This window comes from Lingula anatina, chromosome 6, assembly GCF_051362555.1.
Source record: "Lingula anatina isolate TDL-2025a chromosome 6, LinAna3.0, whole genome shotgun sequence".
Classification (NCBI taxonomy): domain Eukaryota; kingdom Metazoa; phylum Brachiopoda; class Lingulata; order Lingulida; family Lingulidae; genus Lingula; species Lingula anatina.
Genome location: NC_141772.1, coordinates 532,941 through 548,876, shown reverse-complemented (window position 1 = coordinate 548,876; position 15,936 = coordinate 532,941). Strand labels below are relative to the sequence as shown.

At 39.3% G+C, this 15,936-nt stretch overlaps 2 protein-coding genes across 3 annotated transcripts; both read right to left on the bottom strand.

The window, feature by feature from the left end:
* Positions 1-4,559: 4,559 nt before the first annotated feature.
* Positions 4,560-7,794, bottom strand: LOC147760951 (uncharacterized). 2 transcript variants are annotated; one of them, XM_087015941.1, is made up of 5 exons: positions 7,359-7,794; positions 6,722-6,967; positions 6,170-6,439; positions 5,764-5,862; positions 4,560-5,578 (listed from the first exon to the last, which is right to left on the bottom strand). In XM_087015941.1, the coding sequence occupies exons 1-5, from the start codon at positions 7,792-7,794 to the stop codon at positions 5,151-5,153; spliced, it is 1,479 nt and encodes a 492-aa protein (XP_086872067.1). In that variant the 3' UTR covers positions 4,560-5,150. The 2 variants fall into 2 exon arrangements, with proteins under 2 accessions (XP_086872067.1, XP_086872068.1); XM_087015942.1 differs by lacking the exon at positions 5,764-5,862.
* A 214-nt stretch (positions 7,795-8,008) lies between these two features.
* On the bottom strand, positions 8,009-14,154 carry LOC106178283 (malignant fibrous histiocytoma-amplified sequence 1 homolog). Its single transcript, XM_087015934.1, has 5 exons — positions 13,965-14,154; positions 12,335-12,425; positions 12,040-12,081; positions 8,718-11,612; positions 8,009-8,298 (listed from the first exon to the last, which is right to left on the bottom strand). Exons 4-5 carry the CDS (start codon positions 11,479-11,481, stop codon positions 8,009-8,011), a joined length of 3,054 nt encoding a protein of 1,017 aa, XP_086872060.1. The 5' UTR covers positions 11,482-11,612; positions 12,040-12,081; positions 12,335-12,425; positions 13,965-14,154.
* Positions 14,155-15,936: the final 1,782 nt, after the last annotated feature.

Here is a 15,936-nt window from a genome sequence, read left to right as displayed (position 1 = left end):
TTATTTCTCAGTGTGCAGATATAAATACATTGTGTGTCTACTGATCAGAGGGATCACTGTCAAGTGTGTTTATACTACGTACATTAGTGAGAGTGCTATTTAATGATAATTGATGACAGAGGGTTGGGGTTACTATAAGCTTGACCGATAGTGTTAAGAACCATAACATCCCCTTCTTCCTTTAGAAAAGATAATCGGTGCTAAATCAAGGGTTGATAGTGGCAACACAGAATAAATGTCTTTTTAATTCCTTGAGTAACATCTTGTGCAAGAGAAGTCTCACATGTGAAGCATGTAGTTTAAGTGAGTAAAATAAAGTAAATACAGTGATAAATAAAATCCTAGCTAGTAGAGCTATATGACATTGTTCATGCATATGTACAAGTTACAAGTTCAGTCTATCAGGTGCTTTTGTTACTCTAGTAGATCGTCGTGGTGATGGCACTGGTAATTGGGGTACAGTGTTATCCACAGTGTTTGGCACTTGTTTGTTCTGAGCTGCTTCTGAATTCTCAAAGCGGGGCTCCTGATCATTTCTTGGTGAATGATTTTGCAGATGGGTGTTTTCAAAGTCAGACTGATTAAATTTCTCTCCTGTTGGACGTATGTGTATACGATTGCGTACATACTGACCACCATTGTTAGTTTTTACAACATAGCTCCTGTTTGGTCTCGTAGAATCTACAATTGCTGGTTCCCATTTGTGACTCTGGGGATGTCGTACTCTCACATGCTGACCAGGAAGTAGGTCAGATAGATTTCTGGCTGACTGATCATATCTGGTCTTTTCTTTATCCTTTTTTCTTTGCATGTATGCATTTATTTCACCGTCATAAGAGGCATGTGACAGGTGGGGTTGGATGGCAGGAAGATTGGTATCATAAGCACGAGAATTTAAGAGTTCTGCTGGCGATGGTATGTTGTGATCTAATGGTGTGCATCTAAGGCACAACATGGCCATATGAGGATCGGTTTTAGCTTCCTTGCATTTAATCAGCAGATTTTTAACAGTTTGAACAGCTCGTTCAATAAATCCATTGGCCTGTGAATAGTGGGGGCTTGTTTGGACGTGCTCGAAGCCATAATCGTGGCTAAATTTCTGGAATTCAGCGGAAGTAAACTGAGTGTCATTTCCAGTGATAAGCTTTCTCGGGATTCCGAATTCTTCAAAGATTGATTTCATGTGAGCAATGGTAGTGTTGGACTGCAAATTGTTCAGCTTTCTGACTACTGGAAATTTGCTGTAATAGTCAGATATGAGCAAGTAACTGTCATTGTCAATGAAAAATAAGTCTGCTCCCAGTGTGTGCCATGGTTTTTGTGGTACGTCGTGTGGCATTAGCGGTTGTTTGACGTTTGCCTTCTGGTTGTGTTGGCATGGTGCACATGCTTTAACCATGTTTTCGATGTCTCGATTAATGTTGACCCAGAATACAGATCCTTTGGCACGGAGTTTGCACTTTTCAGCTCCTTGATGAGCATAGTGTAACTGTTCTAACACTGCTGCTTGAAGCGTTGTTGGGATCAGGATTCTAGTTCCTTTTAGAATAAGGCCATCAAATACTGACAATTCATCACGGTAATTCCAATAGTCGTGGAGGTGAGATGGACACTCTGACCTAGTGTTTGGCCATCCGTTTGTGATGAAGTTTCGAAGAGAGTGAAGCGTCTCATCCTTGGACGTTTCTTCTCGGATCTGCTTTAGTCTGGTGGGGCTTGCATTCAGCTGCATGTCGATCTCATGCACTGTGACATCTACACCTTGAATGGTGTCACCTTCGCATTTTGACAATCTGGAAAGAGCATCAGCGATTGGAATGTTCTTTCCTGGCACATATTTGATTGTTACATCATATTTCTGAATGCGCAACATCATCCTTGCGATTCTGGGAGGTGCATTGTTCACATGTTTCTGGAATATGGATTGGAGAGGCTTATGATCACTTTCAACAGTGACTTTACGGCCATAAGCGTAGTAATGGAACTTCTCTAATCCATGTACAACTGCAAGCATTTCACGCTCTATGTTTGAATACCGCGTCTCGGTTTCTGTTAGTAATTTGCTCCTGTATTCGACAGGGCGATTGTTCTGCATCAAAGTGGCGCCGAGGCCGCGCTGCGACGCGTCAACCTGAATCGTTACAGGTTTGCTACTGTCAAAATATTGCAATGTTTCTGGTGAGGTGATGACAGATTTGATTTTCTCTACTGCAGCCTGATGCTCTGGGCTCCAAACGAACTCATTCTTGCTCTTAGTTAAGTCCCACAGTACTGCTGAAATGGAAGCCAGGTTGGGTATGAACCTGCTGAGGTACTGGGTGAGGCCAAGAAACGTTTGAAGATCGGCAAGGTTGCTGGACGGATCCATGCTGTGGATGGATTCCACTTTCTTCGGGTCAGGTTGTAGACCCTCCGAACTGAGTATGTTTCCAAAGAATGGAATTTCGCTGCATCTGATGCGCATTTTATCTGGATTGAAACGGATGCCTATTTTTCTGGCACGATCCATGAGGAGATGCAAATTCCTGTCGTGCTCCTCTTTGGTTTTCCCATGGACAACGATGTCGTCAATGATTCCTGTAATTCCGTCTAGGTCTCCGAAGGCTTCATCTACCTTTTTCTGGAAAACATCTTGGGCGCATACAAGGCCAAATGGAAGTCGTAGGAAACGGTATCGACCGTGAGGTGAATTGAAAGTGGTGTACAGTGAACTCTCATGGTCAAGTTTAATGTTCCAGTAACCACTACGAGCATCCAGAATTGAGAAATAGCGGGCTCCGCTAAGCCTTGGTAAAATTTCGTCAAAGCTTGGGATTCGATGATGTGGCCTTTTTATCGCGGCATTTAGATCTTTTGGGTCTAAGCACAGGCGTATGCTGCCATCAGCCTTTGTGACACAGACTAACGAATTGACCCAGTCTGTTGGCTCCTCTACTTTAGCGATGATGCCTTTCTTTTCAAGAGACTCGAGCTCCGTTTTGAGAGGCTCACGTAACGCTTCTGGTACACGGCGTGGTGGATGCACCACTGGTGGCACCGAGGGATCAAGGGTAATGTGGTATTCCCCTTTAAAACAGCCAATGCCTTGGAAACAGTCGGGGTACTGTTCCAGAAGTGCATTGTTAGCATTGGAGTGCTGTATGTCCTCCAGATCAACAGCATAGTTAAGTGTAACTAAGCCTAGTTTCTGGCAGGTGTCTATGCCTAGGATAGTCGGCCCATTGGTTTCGACAACGTGAAATTCATGCTCAGTATTTGAACCTCCATACGTCAGTGTCAAGGTGCATGATCCATAATGAGGTATGCGTTGACCACCAAAGGCTACAATTTTGACGCCAGACGGTTTCAAATTGGTATTATTAGGGCATAATTTGGCATAGTCTTTCTTCGTGATTAGGTTTCCATCGGCACCAGTATCAACTTTGCACGGAAAAGTGATACTATTTTGCTCAGAGCTGATTTTCAGGTTAATGAAAGCACGCTTGCTTTCAATGCTGCCCACGTATATTGGGCTAAAATATAGCTCGTTGCTCTCTTGTGGCTCACAGTCGTCTTCGCTGCAGGCATGCACTCTATGCATTTGCTGCTTGGGAGTGACGGCGTGTCTGTGTGGCCTGTTTCCACGATGAATTGTGGACTGCTTGTGCTCGGAGCGGCAGCACTTTCTCCAGTGGTTAAGTTTCCCACAGCTAAAGCATGTGGACCCGTATGCTGGGCACAGCTCTCTTTTACTATGATCATGTTTTGATCCACAGTTATTGCACTGATTTTCCATTGTGGGGTGGCACTTTGAGGCCATGGTAGAAGTTTCTCTCTTCTTATGTGTCCCTTTAAATGTAGGTTTAGGGCGAAACGGTTTGTTGTGCTTGACTGCATGGACCTGGGCGTCTCGATTGATGTCTGTGAGTTGCTGCGAGGTTGCTTCCTGAGTTCTTGCAATGTCGATCGCCTTGTCCAATGACAAAGTTTCACCCAGTTCCAGTAATTTGGACTGCGTGCGGGCTGATTTGCATCCAAAAATGAGCGTGTCAAGTATTTGTTCATCTGGTTGGGTATACTTGCACTCGCTGACCAGAGAACGAATTCTCTTCAAGAATTGATCTACAGTTTCCCCGTTACCTTGCGTAAGGGTCCTCAGCTTAAATCTGGCTAGTCTAAAATTGCTTTTAGGCTTAACAAATTCTTCAAATTTGTCAAAGTAGGTTTTTAATTCCTTAGATTCATCCCCAGTCAAGTTCCATGTGCTTACTAGGTCTCGTCCAGTCTCTCCAGCCCATATCTGGAGGTACGCAATCTTTTCAGTCTTAGATTTGTTCTTTAGTGGACCATCAAAGTATAACTCGCACATCTGTTTGAACTTCTTGTACTCCTGAACTGAACGCACACATTAGATGGTAGACAAATCTATTACATGTCATAGATTGTAGTGATTAATAGGGAAATTAAAGAAATGTCTAGATCTTGTAACCTTGGTCATAACATAAATAACAAGTATTCAACAAGTTGTACCAGATAAAGTATTATGCTATACAATTGGCTAAACAATGCCAACTTTTATCCCCCAAAGCCAAATCAAAATATTGGTGTCTTAGGATTTTGTGATGCAACATATCATGATATGAAACAATACAACTAAGGTAATTTTTGACCTACTTCATAGAAATGCCACATCCACCATACATCCTTATATAGTATCTTTAAGAAGATCAAATTTAGCTCCCACCAACAAAAAATTATATTGCATGATTCATACACTGTACATAATATACAAGGAATACCTGTACAATATTTACATAACCTTGTCAAGTTAATTCATCACTATACACTTACACACACAAAGTGTGAAGAAAGAACACATGAAACAGAAATGCACTACAGTAATACCACTTACCCTTACTTTGTATGGGTAAAAAAAAAAGAGAAAAACAACCAATTCACTTTAATAAGTAGTAAGATATAATAATAACTATACAATTGTGAGATTTGGCAAAGAAATGGGTTTCTTGATTTGCATAATGTTAAGTGAACAGTTAAGCAGCATGGCTGCCATAGCTGTGATCACATTGTGAACTTATTTCTCAAAAGAATAAATCCAGTCATCTTTCCACTGTGCATTCCTCTCCAGAACTTAACATACACAACTCTGTTTACTAAACTCTGTCATCTTCTGTCCTGTGAGGCAGCGCCACCTTTTGTTTTGAAGAAGGTGATTTCAAACCAACCTCTGGAATGCTCCCTGCTGTTTCTAACGTTTCATCCATTGGATTCACATACAAGTGTCTATGGTGTTGTTGAGATGGAGAACTTAAAGTCCTTCCGCCATGTTGTCTGTGTTGTGACCTGCCCCCTATAGGAGGCGCTTGTCTTCCGCGATGGCGGCGTTCAGCACTATCAAAGTGTCTGTGATTGTGATTGTTTTCACTGGGGATGTCCCCAGAGTCTATATTATGATGTGAGCTGAGATGGCTGAGCTGAGGATGACTACTACTATTACTACTGGTATGGTGACTTGGTGACTTTGGAGAACTGGCACTGGATGAGTGATGATTGGGATGAACCTCAGAGTCTGGATACAGATCTGGAACGATTCACATTATTTACATAAATACTAAACTTTTATCAATTCAAGCATCATAGGTATAAAAAAATCTGTCTAAATACTACCAAAGTCAACAGTTAAGTTACGAAATAATGACGACCTCACATAATCATAATGTTAACTGAGCATTTTTAAAATTATAAACAAATAAATAAATGCATTACCTTCATATGGTATTGGCAATGTGTGAGATGTGGTGTGAGAATTATGTCCAGGGACACATGAGTACTGTGGCAAGGAGGCAGTGTGGGGGACAGGGGACTCTGAAATTGAACACAAATATTAAGATGTGGTGTGAGAATTATGTCCAGGGACACACGAGTACTGTGGCAAGGAGGAAAGGTTTAATTCAATATAATTCCAAATTACAAAATAATAATTATAATAATTAAAATGCAGGGTGTTTTTCCAGTAAGAACAAACTATTTTCCTTAAATCAGACCTATCTGTGTTCTATTAATCTCAACTAGTAACTCTATTGCTACATTTTGAAAAATGTTATTTATCTATAAACAAAGACAATAAACAATTGTAATGGCTTAGAAAATGTCATCCAAATGCTAAAAATACCTGGATTGTCTGTGGGTGACTTGGAGCAGTGATAACTATCTGCTGTTGATCTGGTGTGAGGCAGGGAGCTGGCGTTAAACCACTGCGGTGGCTGATGAATCATGGCCACTGGGCTTGGTGACCTGTCTCGGACCCCATTGTGATTGGCTAGTTTAGGATGAGGGTTAAAGGTTTGCAGAGAGTTCAGTCCAGTGCTGCTGGTGCTCCGTGTGCTGGGAGAGCTACTGTCTGACGCACTGCTTGGCAGAGATAAACTGTTGATACTGTGCTCTGTGGAAAACAGAAAAAATAATATTTTATATCTTCACAGGATAACATGAAAGTTACTTTTTCTATTCAATTTTTTTCTATTTAAGACAGGTATCAATTTGTAATTTCGGCTCGCCCCAGAATATACCTCACATGAGGTTTCTAACCCTAAAGCTTGAATGGTCCTTATTGAGGCAGATAAAATATCAGATACATTTGGTTTAAATTGTCTTCACAATTTTTAACCAATCTTAAAAATGTAAAAATAGGTTAAAAAATCTTTTAAATTGTCTCAGTACAAACCTGACTCTGCAGCCGGCTGGTGTTCATCACAAGTCAGCGGCACTGACTGTTTTAGATCGTCATCCTCCACATCACTTGGAAAGATGGCTGCCGAGCGCCCACACTCCGCCTTGGCGTACCGGGGGTGTGACTGGAACATGGGTAACACATGTCCCTGATACTCCAGGAACTGGTCTGACTTTGAGCTTTCCCGTTCCTCATCTGATGGATTATATGGTGTCAAGTCACCAGGTAAAGTTGTCTCATCTGTAAAAGTTATAATATTTTATTAAGGATCCAGCAGAAAAAAAAATCATCAGCTGTGTTATGCATTCAAAATTACAATATTCCGTTTTTCCATCAGTATTAGCACACCTAAAGCCACGTTTTTGTGTGACACTGAAATATTGCAGTGGTAATAAAAACTTATAGCTGTTTTTGTATTATTATAACTTTATATAAAGGAAGTTTCATTTAATGAAATATAGTGCATTCAGACTTTCTCAATGACAAGTTTTTAGTAGCTCTCCAACTTCCTCAAGCAGCATCCCACTGTGAGATATTTTTCACCCCCCTATCCATCCAATACTGATAAAGAACTGAACAGACATCTTCATCTAATAAAACAATAAAGGAATATCATATCACATGTTCTCACCTGTAGGTGTACTGCTGTATGTCTCACTCCTCTTCCTGGTCTGATAAATAATGATCACCCAGACCAAGGACGTTCCCACCACGCAGCACACCACAGCTATTATTATAATCCCTGTCGTTGTGGACTCGTCATCCAATCCACCGCCATTGTTTCCACGTGAGGGGGACTCCAAATTGATAACAGTTAGCTGGGACGTCCCTCTTTCCATCCCCAGAGTGTTGGACATCTCACACGTATACCTCCCGGCATCCTCTGGCCGTGTCTGGACAATGACCAGTAACTGGTCATTGGCTGTAAGGAAATGGCGTTCTGTCACCCCCAGTGGTTTATCGTTCTTGAGCCAGGTCAGTTTGGGTTTGAGGCTCCCTGCAGCCAGGCATTCCAGGACAGTGGTCTCCCCAACCTTAGTAACTGGGATGTCCCCTTTCTCATTCATGGCTTACTGTCTATGGATGGATAAAGGTCACTGCAGTAACAGTTCTTTAGTCTAACTGACCAAGATTCATTGTTTGTTTTTCCATTTCTAAAAGCTTTTATAAACTGAGATGTAAGGCCTAAATATTTGATAATATCAAAGAATTTCTGAAAATACAATTAAATTTGTAGCACGGTTGCTGCAGAAAGTCAGTCAGTTTTGTTGACCACTTAGTTTATTTAAGGAGGGAAGCAAGCTCACTTTGTCCATTTTCAGTGAGACATTTCTTTAATAAATCAAATGCCTCATCTCCTCTGGTTTTGAGAATGTCAAGGAAGACAGCAGTTTTCTCTGGACATACCACCCTGGTAGTTGAGGTTTGGTCATGGTGTTCAGGAGGTTCTGCTCTCACCATTTCAGCTTCACGGTATGTGATGATGCCTTCTTGGAGGAACTCATTTAACATGTCCTTGAGACAGGGTTCTGTGATTTTTTCACAAAGCCTTGATTGTTTTTCATGCAGAACTGAAAACAATTTAACTGTTTTTTAAAATTAATCACATATGAAAAAAATTCCTGTAATCATTATGAAAAACAGTAATTGTAGTTGATAATTAATAACAAGGCTTTGACACATAAGCAGAGACAAGTGTATAAAAATACAAAATATTTACAAGAAAATATCCACACTGCTGTAAGAACATGTTTACTAAGTGCATGGAAATAATATGTGAACATTTTTACAAAAATACTAAGTAACAGAAATCAATGCTATTTTAACAAAACGCTGTGCTTAACAAAATCAGATTCTTCTCTTTAGTGAATTTTTTTGATGTCATGTTCAGGTGAGAGCAGTTTGACAACATTTTTTCAGAAAAGATATGTACGTAAAAAAGAGAAACTAGAGAAGTGCTGTGGTAATGTTATTATAGTATCGTACTTACCTTCCTGCCAGCTAGGTGGGTAGACTAGGTCTGCAGGAATGGAGACACCAGTATTGACACATGGCACCTGTCTTGGTTTGGAAGTTGTTGCAATGGTTTGGTCAAGTATCTCTCCAGGGAAGAGAGTTGAGTGCTCACTGTCCTCACTCACACAGTGGGGACACACAAGATACTTGTCATATGACACCCCAGGCCAATCCTCTTCAATGATGGCCATGAGGTCACTGTGACCTCGCATGAGAACACGCCACATGTCTGAGAGATGTGATCCACGGACAGCAATACTGATAACCCAGTCTGGATCTTGGCTAACTGGATCAGGATTTTCCCCCCGTGTCAGCTGCATTTTGCATCCCTCAAGTTCTGCATACACTCCATCCTTCCAGTCCATTCGCATGGTCTTCATGAGTCCAAGATGTTTATGCTGACGAACAGAAAATTTCTCATATAAGCCATCTGGACATTTGTATGGAAAGAGAACCTGCAGGGTAAGTTGTGTGGTGTCTGGGGGAACCTTGCTGGGCCATTTGGTGTCTAGCTCAGGTTGCCTTTCTTCAGTGAGGAGCCATGGAAAGTGGAATGAGGTATTGGATGGAAGGGATTCATCTTCCTGGACTTGATAGCACAGCTCCAGTTTCAGCATCATTTCTGTCATGACATCAATTTCAGTAGTTGACAATTTGAAAGGCTCACATAGGCAGCTCATAGCTTGTTTAGAAACAATTCCTCTGTTAAAGATGTCTTCTTCTATTTTGGGTGTTTTCCTTCTTGTAATCTTCATGGACTTTTGAAGCTTTTGTGATACTTCACCTTGATCATGTGTGAGGACTGCCTTGAGAACATTCACAATAACCTCTTGCTTGTGGAAAACAACTTTCATCAGTGAAGGGCTTTTATCAAACCATATTATGTCTCCACGGTGAGCTAGGAAACTTAAGATGTCACAAATTGTTTTCTTTTTTTCTTCCTGTGTGTGCTTCTCTTTCCATGATGTTGGTGCATTTTGCAGAATGAGGTCATCAATCACCTCCCAGCCAAGTGTGTTCTCAGGGCCTTCAATTTTCTTGGTGCAGATATTCTTGGCTGCTTCCACCCACATCTCTGGCAAAACTTCAGCACTTGTCCTGGCAAAAGAAAGTAGATAGTCTCTCAACTCCTGAACTCCTTTAAGGGTTTTTGAACTCACTGTAAAAATATGCTCATAGATGGGTTTTATCTGCCCATACAAGGTCTGCAAATGAGCTGCTTTGCTTTGGTAGGCCTGGCGGAGAGACGCTTGGGCTTCAGGTATTTCTTTTATTTTGTTCTCACACGTCTCCTTTTGTGCTTGATACCACTTTTTTTTTTCACTTGCATGGTCTTCAAGCTGCCTGGTTATTGAGGAGCATTTTGTTACTGCATGTGGGGTTGCAACCTCATCAAGGTGAGTTCCAAGTAGAGCTATTTGTATCCCTGGCATCTGTGCTTGCACCTTGTCAATCCAGGCTCCAATGTGCAGCTGATAATGACCCTCCTTTTCTGGATCATATTTAGACAGATTGAAAGTGATAAAAACCAAGCCCCTAGTGGAGATAAAAATGGGATGACCTATTTTATAGACATCATGTCCACCAAAGTCATTGATATTGAAGGCAATGTCTTGGTCAGACTCCCATGTTCCCTGCTCCACCACTCTTGTCCTGTCTGCCTTCGTTGTGAGGGTTGACTGTCCAAGTTGTAATGTACGTGAAATGCTAGTTTTTCCTGCTTCTGTTTCACCAAGAAAGTTGATCTGTACTCTACTTGACTGAATTGCCTTGGTGTCAGCTAATGCCTCAAAGTACCTCTTAACAGCATCTAGTCCCCTGTCGGCAGTATGTATAGGTGGTTGTACCAGAGGATTACCTTTCACATCTATGTCTGTTAGACTTTTCATATTCTTTATCTGAGGTGGTAGGTGGGTGATGTTATTGTTATTCAGGGTAAGAATCTTAAGTTCAGTCAACCTGCTGATATCCACTGATATGTCAGATAGCTGGTTGTTATCCAGGTACAGCAACTCTAGGTTAGTCAAGCCACACAGTGCTATGGGGAATGTAGTGAAGGCATTGTTATTGAGGTAGAATATGCCAAGTCCCTTCATCCTGGTGATATCCACTGATATGTCAGATAGCTGGTTGTTATCCAGGTACAGCAACTCTAGGTTAGTCAAGCCACACAGTGCTATGGGGAATATAGTGAAGGCATTGTCACTAAGGTGAAATTCTCTAAGCCCCTTCATCCTGGTGATATCCACTGGTATGTCAGATAGCTGGTTGTATGACAGGTACAGCACCTCTAGGTTAGTCAAGTCACACAGTGCTATGGGGATTGTAGTGAAGGCATTGTTATGAAGCCAGAATATCCTAAGCCCCTTCATCTTGGTGATATCCACTGGTATGTCAGATAGCTGGTTGTTATCCAGGTGCAGCACCTCTAGGTTAGTCAAGCCACACAGTGCTATGGGGAATGTAGTGAAGGCATTGTGGGATAGTTCCAACACTGTGAGATGTGGCAGTTTGGATATGGACTGTGGTAAAGAAGATAACCTGTTGCTTGCTGCATTCAACTCCTTAACATTTTTACACCTGTCAATGGAATCTGGTAGGTTGTCTATACCAGCATGGCTTATATGAAGCTTAGTCCACTCCAGCACAGTGTCTGGTGTCTTGGACTGTGGAGACAACTGTAGCACATGTAAGAGATCAAGTCTCTCTCTACCTGCTGTTACTTGTCTGTAAGACATGTTTCAAGAATAGAGCAGTAGGAAGAAATGTCACTGCTTTATGTTATATATGGTCACTTGGAAAATGTGCTAAATGTTCTTTGACTTCCTCCATTACTGTGCATACATGTCTTTTGTTGTCTTTTCTTTGTCTGAAATTGAAAAAAGATAAATTGGTAGCAAAATTTTAATTTTGTTAAAAATGAGTCATGCACAGTATTGGGGTTTTGTTGGCAAAATAAAACATTTTATCTTTACTTCCCTCTGATGACAGGTACCTTATCTTAAAATACATAACTAAGTCATAGGTCTACTGTTTTGCTGTCTTTGTGTGAAAGAAATAAAATATAATATGATACAAAAAGTGTGACATGCACTTCTTTTGTTTGAATTAATCAGCTATGCACAACATAATTATATATGGTATTTTGTGGCAAAAAATTCCACAATAAAATTATTTCCATGTGGTTTCACTTGACAAAAGGCATGTTTACATTTATAAGTACTCTGGTAAATCATGTATTTCAAGCATTTTAACTTGATATACAATTTTTGTTGAGTAGGCAGTAACTCTATTACCTTATGTGGATTAAATGTGCATTTGGACAAAATATGAGTTATCTGAAAAAAATAATAAGGAAAAGACTGATGAAAAGCTGGATGGATAGCGTTCATGAATGACTTTCTTTTTAAATTTCTCAAATTAATGTTATAAATTATAATATATTCATTTGCATCACAAAAGTTTATGATCAGGATTTGGGGTGGTTAACATAAAAATTGTACTTAGAGCAAATTAAATGTATTTAATATTAAAGGTTACATAAAATAAAATTTAATTAGGCAATATATCAGTTCATACATGATGACATACCTTCAGTCTGTTAGTTCTGGATATCTATTAAGATAGGTGAAGTCAGACACCAGCTATTACCAACATTTCTGCTGCTGGAGGTCTTGGGTACCTGAAATATGAAATAATATACACCTTAAAACAAACATGGCTATATCAAACTTAAGCTTAGTACTTTACATTGAGTACAGTTTGGGTCATATTGTTGAAATTTTCAAATTGTATTTGCCTGGTAGCCTAATAATAAATAATAATAAAGATTTGATAACAGAATGATTTCTTGACATTTTTTTTCTAAGAACTCTTCCTGTCCCAGTGTTAAGACAGTATGTATCAGAAAGAAAATCAGCCAATCTAATAATAATAAAAAAATATTCCATAGGAATTAAAGGAGGAACATTTGTAAATTCTAAAAATATTTAAGATAAAACTTTGATAATATCAAAGACAAGAACTACTTCTTTCATACATTTTACATGGGTTGTATTAACTAGGTAAAATCAGGAATCCCTTTTCAATTGATGATTTCCCACAAGATCTTGGCTTCCTATATACAGGCCCATATATAGCCAGGGGGGTTCGGGGGGTTCAAAAGAACCACCCTTTTTGCTGGGAAAAGGTCCACTCTAGGTAAAATTTGATCTATTTACTTGAGGATTTTATGGTAAAGGTCCACTTTTTCAGAAAATGAACACCCCCCCCCCCCCCCCCCCCTCTGAAATTGCTGGCTACAGGCCTGCTATACATGTATTTGTAAATGGAAATTTTATAGGAGCCCACAGGAAATGCTTTCTATAGGAGAGGTTCAACTCTTTAGGTGTTGAAAAGACACTAAACAGAAAAAAAAGTCATTTCAGATATCCTAGATCCACTGTGCCAATTTTTGCAATGACCACCCAAATATAAAAGGCAACCAATTAAACAACAACAACAACAACAAAAAAAAAGATTTGTCAGTTATAAGAATGTTATTTTACGTGTAAACCTATCCATGCCTGAATAATTTTTTAATTATCTACCTAAACATAAATAAAAATGTTTTTATCAGATCAGTCAGTCAGTAACAAAGTATTGCCTCAGATGAAATATGTATCATACAGACTAATGAATTTTTTAATTGAGATTTTTTATGCTTCTTTGGGAAAAAATACAACTCTTAGAAACTTAACAAAAACATTCTTATATAAATTCATATCTACACCTGAAAGTTACAGCATTGAGATTTTTTTTAAATAAATTGGACGCCCCCCCCCCCCCGCCCCCCCCAACACACACGTGCAGGTAGACCACCATATGGGGCAGTGTCTAAGACAATCTCTCAACAAGATGAACTCCTTACACTTGGAGAAGGTACACTTATCAAAATGATAAGCTGAAAATAACTCCGCTGTGTGGGTGCTTATTGACATGCTTGTTTACGTAACAATACCGTCACCTTAAAAATGGCGGCAACAAGGAAGTGAAATTCTCAAATTCTCTTTGCTAAATCAATATCATGAGTCCATTTCCACTATCCCAGAACCCGCGACGCGGTACCTGCTTGTTTCAGAAGCTTGTACTAAGATTTAAAAGTGTTGTGAGAGTTCAAAAGAAACATTATAAAATAAACAGGTACTTTCAGTTTCAACTTTCACTAGCCTGTAGTACTCACTGTTATTATGTCAGTGGCAGTACCTTCTCTTTCAGTTCTAAGACGTACAGGTGCTTTCTGTGTGGACTCGGTGCCGTAACTGAAGTAAATAACAGTCTGTAACAGCTCTCTAGTTAACTGTTAATATATTTTCTGCTTTTCTCTATTTAATTATTGCTAAACGTTGAGTGTTGCATCAATGTTTATCGTCTCTAGGCAGATTTGTATTACTCCGCACTCACTTCATTTCAGGCGGCATCAGAAAACATGATATTCATCAATTGATAAGTTTTTAAAAATAAAATTCTTAATAAACCAATAAGCGTTGATGTGCTTTGTAAAGTCTCAATTGTTTTTGTATGTTATTCAATAGATCAACAACACATGGAGGAACAGGAACTATACAAAAGTGGGCATGACTATTTTTTTTTACGATCAGAATTAAAAATATATTTACAGTATGCGGATGTGACTTTCCAAGGTGGTTGACACTTCATAAAAAGTAATTATAAAGTACTGTCTGGGTACCGTGTATCAAAAATACTGTTAAACTGGTCTTAACCGAATATCGGTTTTTATCCTTTTTAAATTAATAAATAACAAGTCTGTTACCTTACCCCTCTGTTTTATTTTTTTTACAGCAGGCGGGGGTAGTGTGTGACGTCATGAGCAGCAACTTGACCCGACTGACTCTATGGGGATTTAACGACATACGTTGTGAATACTTTTACAAATTTTAATGATATTTTTTTATGATAGAACAGTATGCACTCTAAGATTGTTTTATGTGGTTTTAAAAGTTTATGCACCCAACTTTTAAATCATGTTGCAATTTATGACAACCGTTTTCTTACCTATCAAGGTGACAGCAGAGCATCATTCAGTTTTGATCTTATATGTCAAAGGCCCCAACCAAATCTAGTCCTATACATAAAAATCCCAGACGCCGTGTTAATTACGCCCTGACTGGAAGCATTCTTTATGGTGTCTTTGCATTGTTAACAGCATAATAAGGAGACATGTTAATCTGTTAAATTGATTTCATTCAGTGACAGTCCCCAACAAGTTGTTTGAACAACATGGACTGGTAGTTTCATTGGGAATGAGCCCTTCAAGTAAATTTTTACTTTAAGAAAACTGGAACATGCATGGAATTTACCACGAAAAAAAAAATAAAAAAAAAAAAAACTCAAGTCAGTTTGTATAGTTTAAATTATTTATTAAATCCTTTATTTTCTTGCTGTACAAATCCTGTGGGGAGAACACTGGTCAAGTGGTATCCGTGACTTCAAATAAATACCAACCAAGTGGACACGTGGACCAGTAACAAAAGTGATGAACAGAAAACTGTAGACATGCTCTTGCTAAGTTGTCACCATTCTGAATACATGTTGATCAAATATGATGTATAAAAATCCCAGTCTACTTATGACTTTGGGTAAATAATGATAAAATGTATATTAATTGCGTCTTATCCATAGACATCATGTACATTAACTTACCTAGTCTTATGGAAATAAAAGCATTTAAGACATCTAAACTGTCTTTTGTTTGGGAATTCAAAATAAATAAATAAATAAATAACCAAACAGGCTTCAAAAATTAGTTTTTTTACAAAATAATTTCAAGGACAGACAAGTTAACATCTTAGCACAGCATAATCCAAACCTTCACACAGCAGATGGAGTGGACTTTTTTTACACACTTTCCTAAAATCTAACCAATACTACTTCACTTGATCCATTTTCTAGAACAAACAAAGCCAGCTCTATATAACCTGTATATATAGTTGTGACCAATTCTTGCAGTTCAAACCCCTCATGGCAAGACTTGATATCGGCATTTGAGCAACTATCAAAGGGTTTTTAGCACCTGAATGGAGCTGCAAGAAAGAGGAACCTGGGTGCTGCATGCCTTGACTTTATGACCAGTAACCAGATCTATCTCACCTTAGGACAGACAACATTGATAGATGATGGTTAATGACCACCGC

Excerpts from the sequence above, each read along its gene's own strand:
- LOC147760951 (XM_087015941.1), bottom strand. The coding sequence starts at position 7,794 with ATGAATGAGAAAGGGGACATCCCAGTTACTAAGGTTGGGGAGACCACT. Across the intron at positions 6,968-7,358 it reads ATACAGCAGTACACCTACAG|ATGAGACAACTTTACCTGGT; the intron begins GTGAGAACATGT and ends TAACTTTTACAG. Across the intron at positions 5,863-6,169 it reads GTCACCCACAGACAATCCAG|AGTCCCCTGTCCCCCACACT; the intron begins GTATTTTTAGCA and ends GTTCAATTTCAG.
- LOC106178283 (XM_087015934.1), bottom strand. The coding sequence starts at position 11,481 with ATGTCTTACAGACAAGTAACAGCAGGTAGAGAGAGACTTGATCTCTTA. Across the intron at positions 8,299-8,717 it reads CCCACCTAGCTGGCAGGAAG|TTCTGCATGAAAAACAATCA; the intron begins GTAAGTACGATA and ends AATTGTTTTCAG.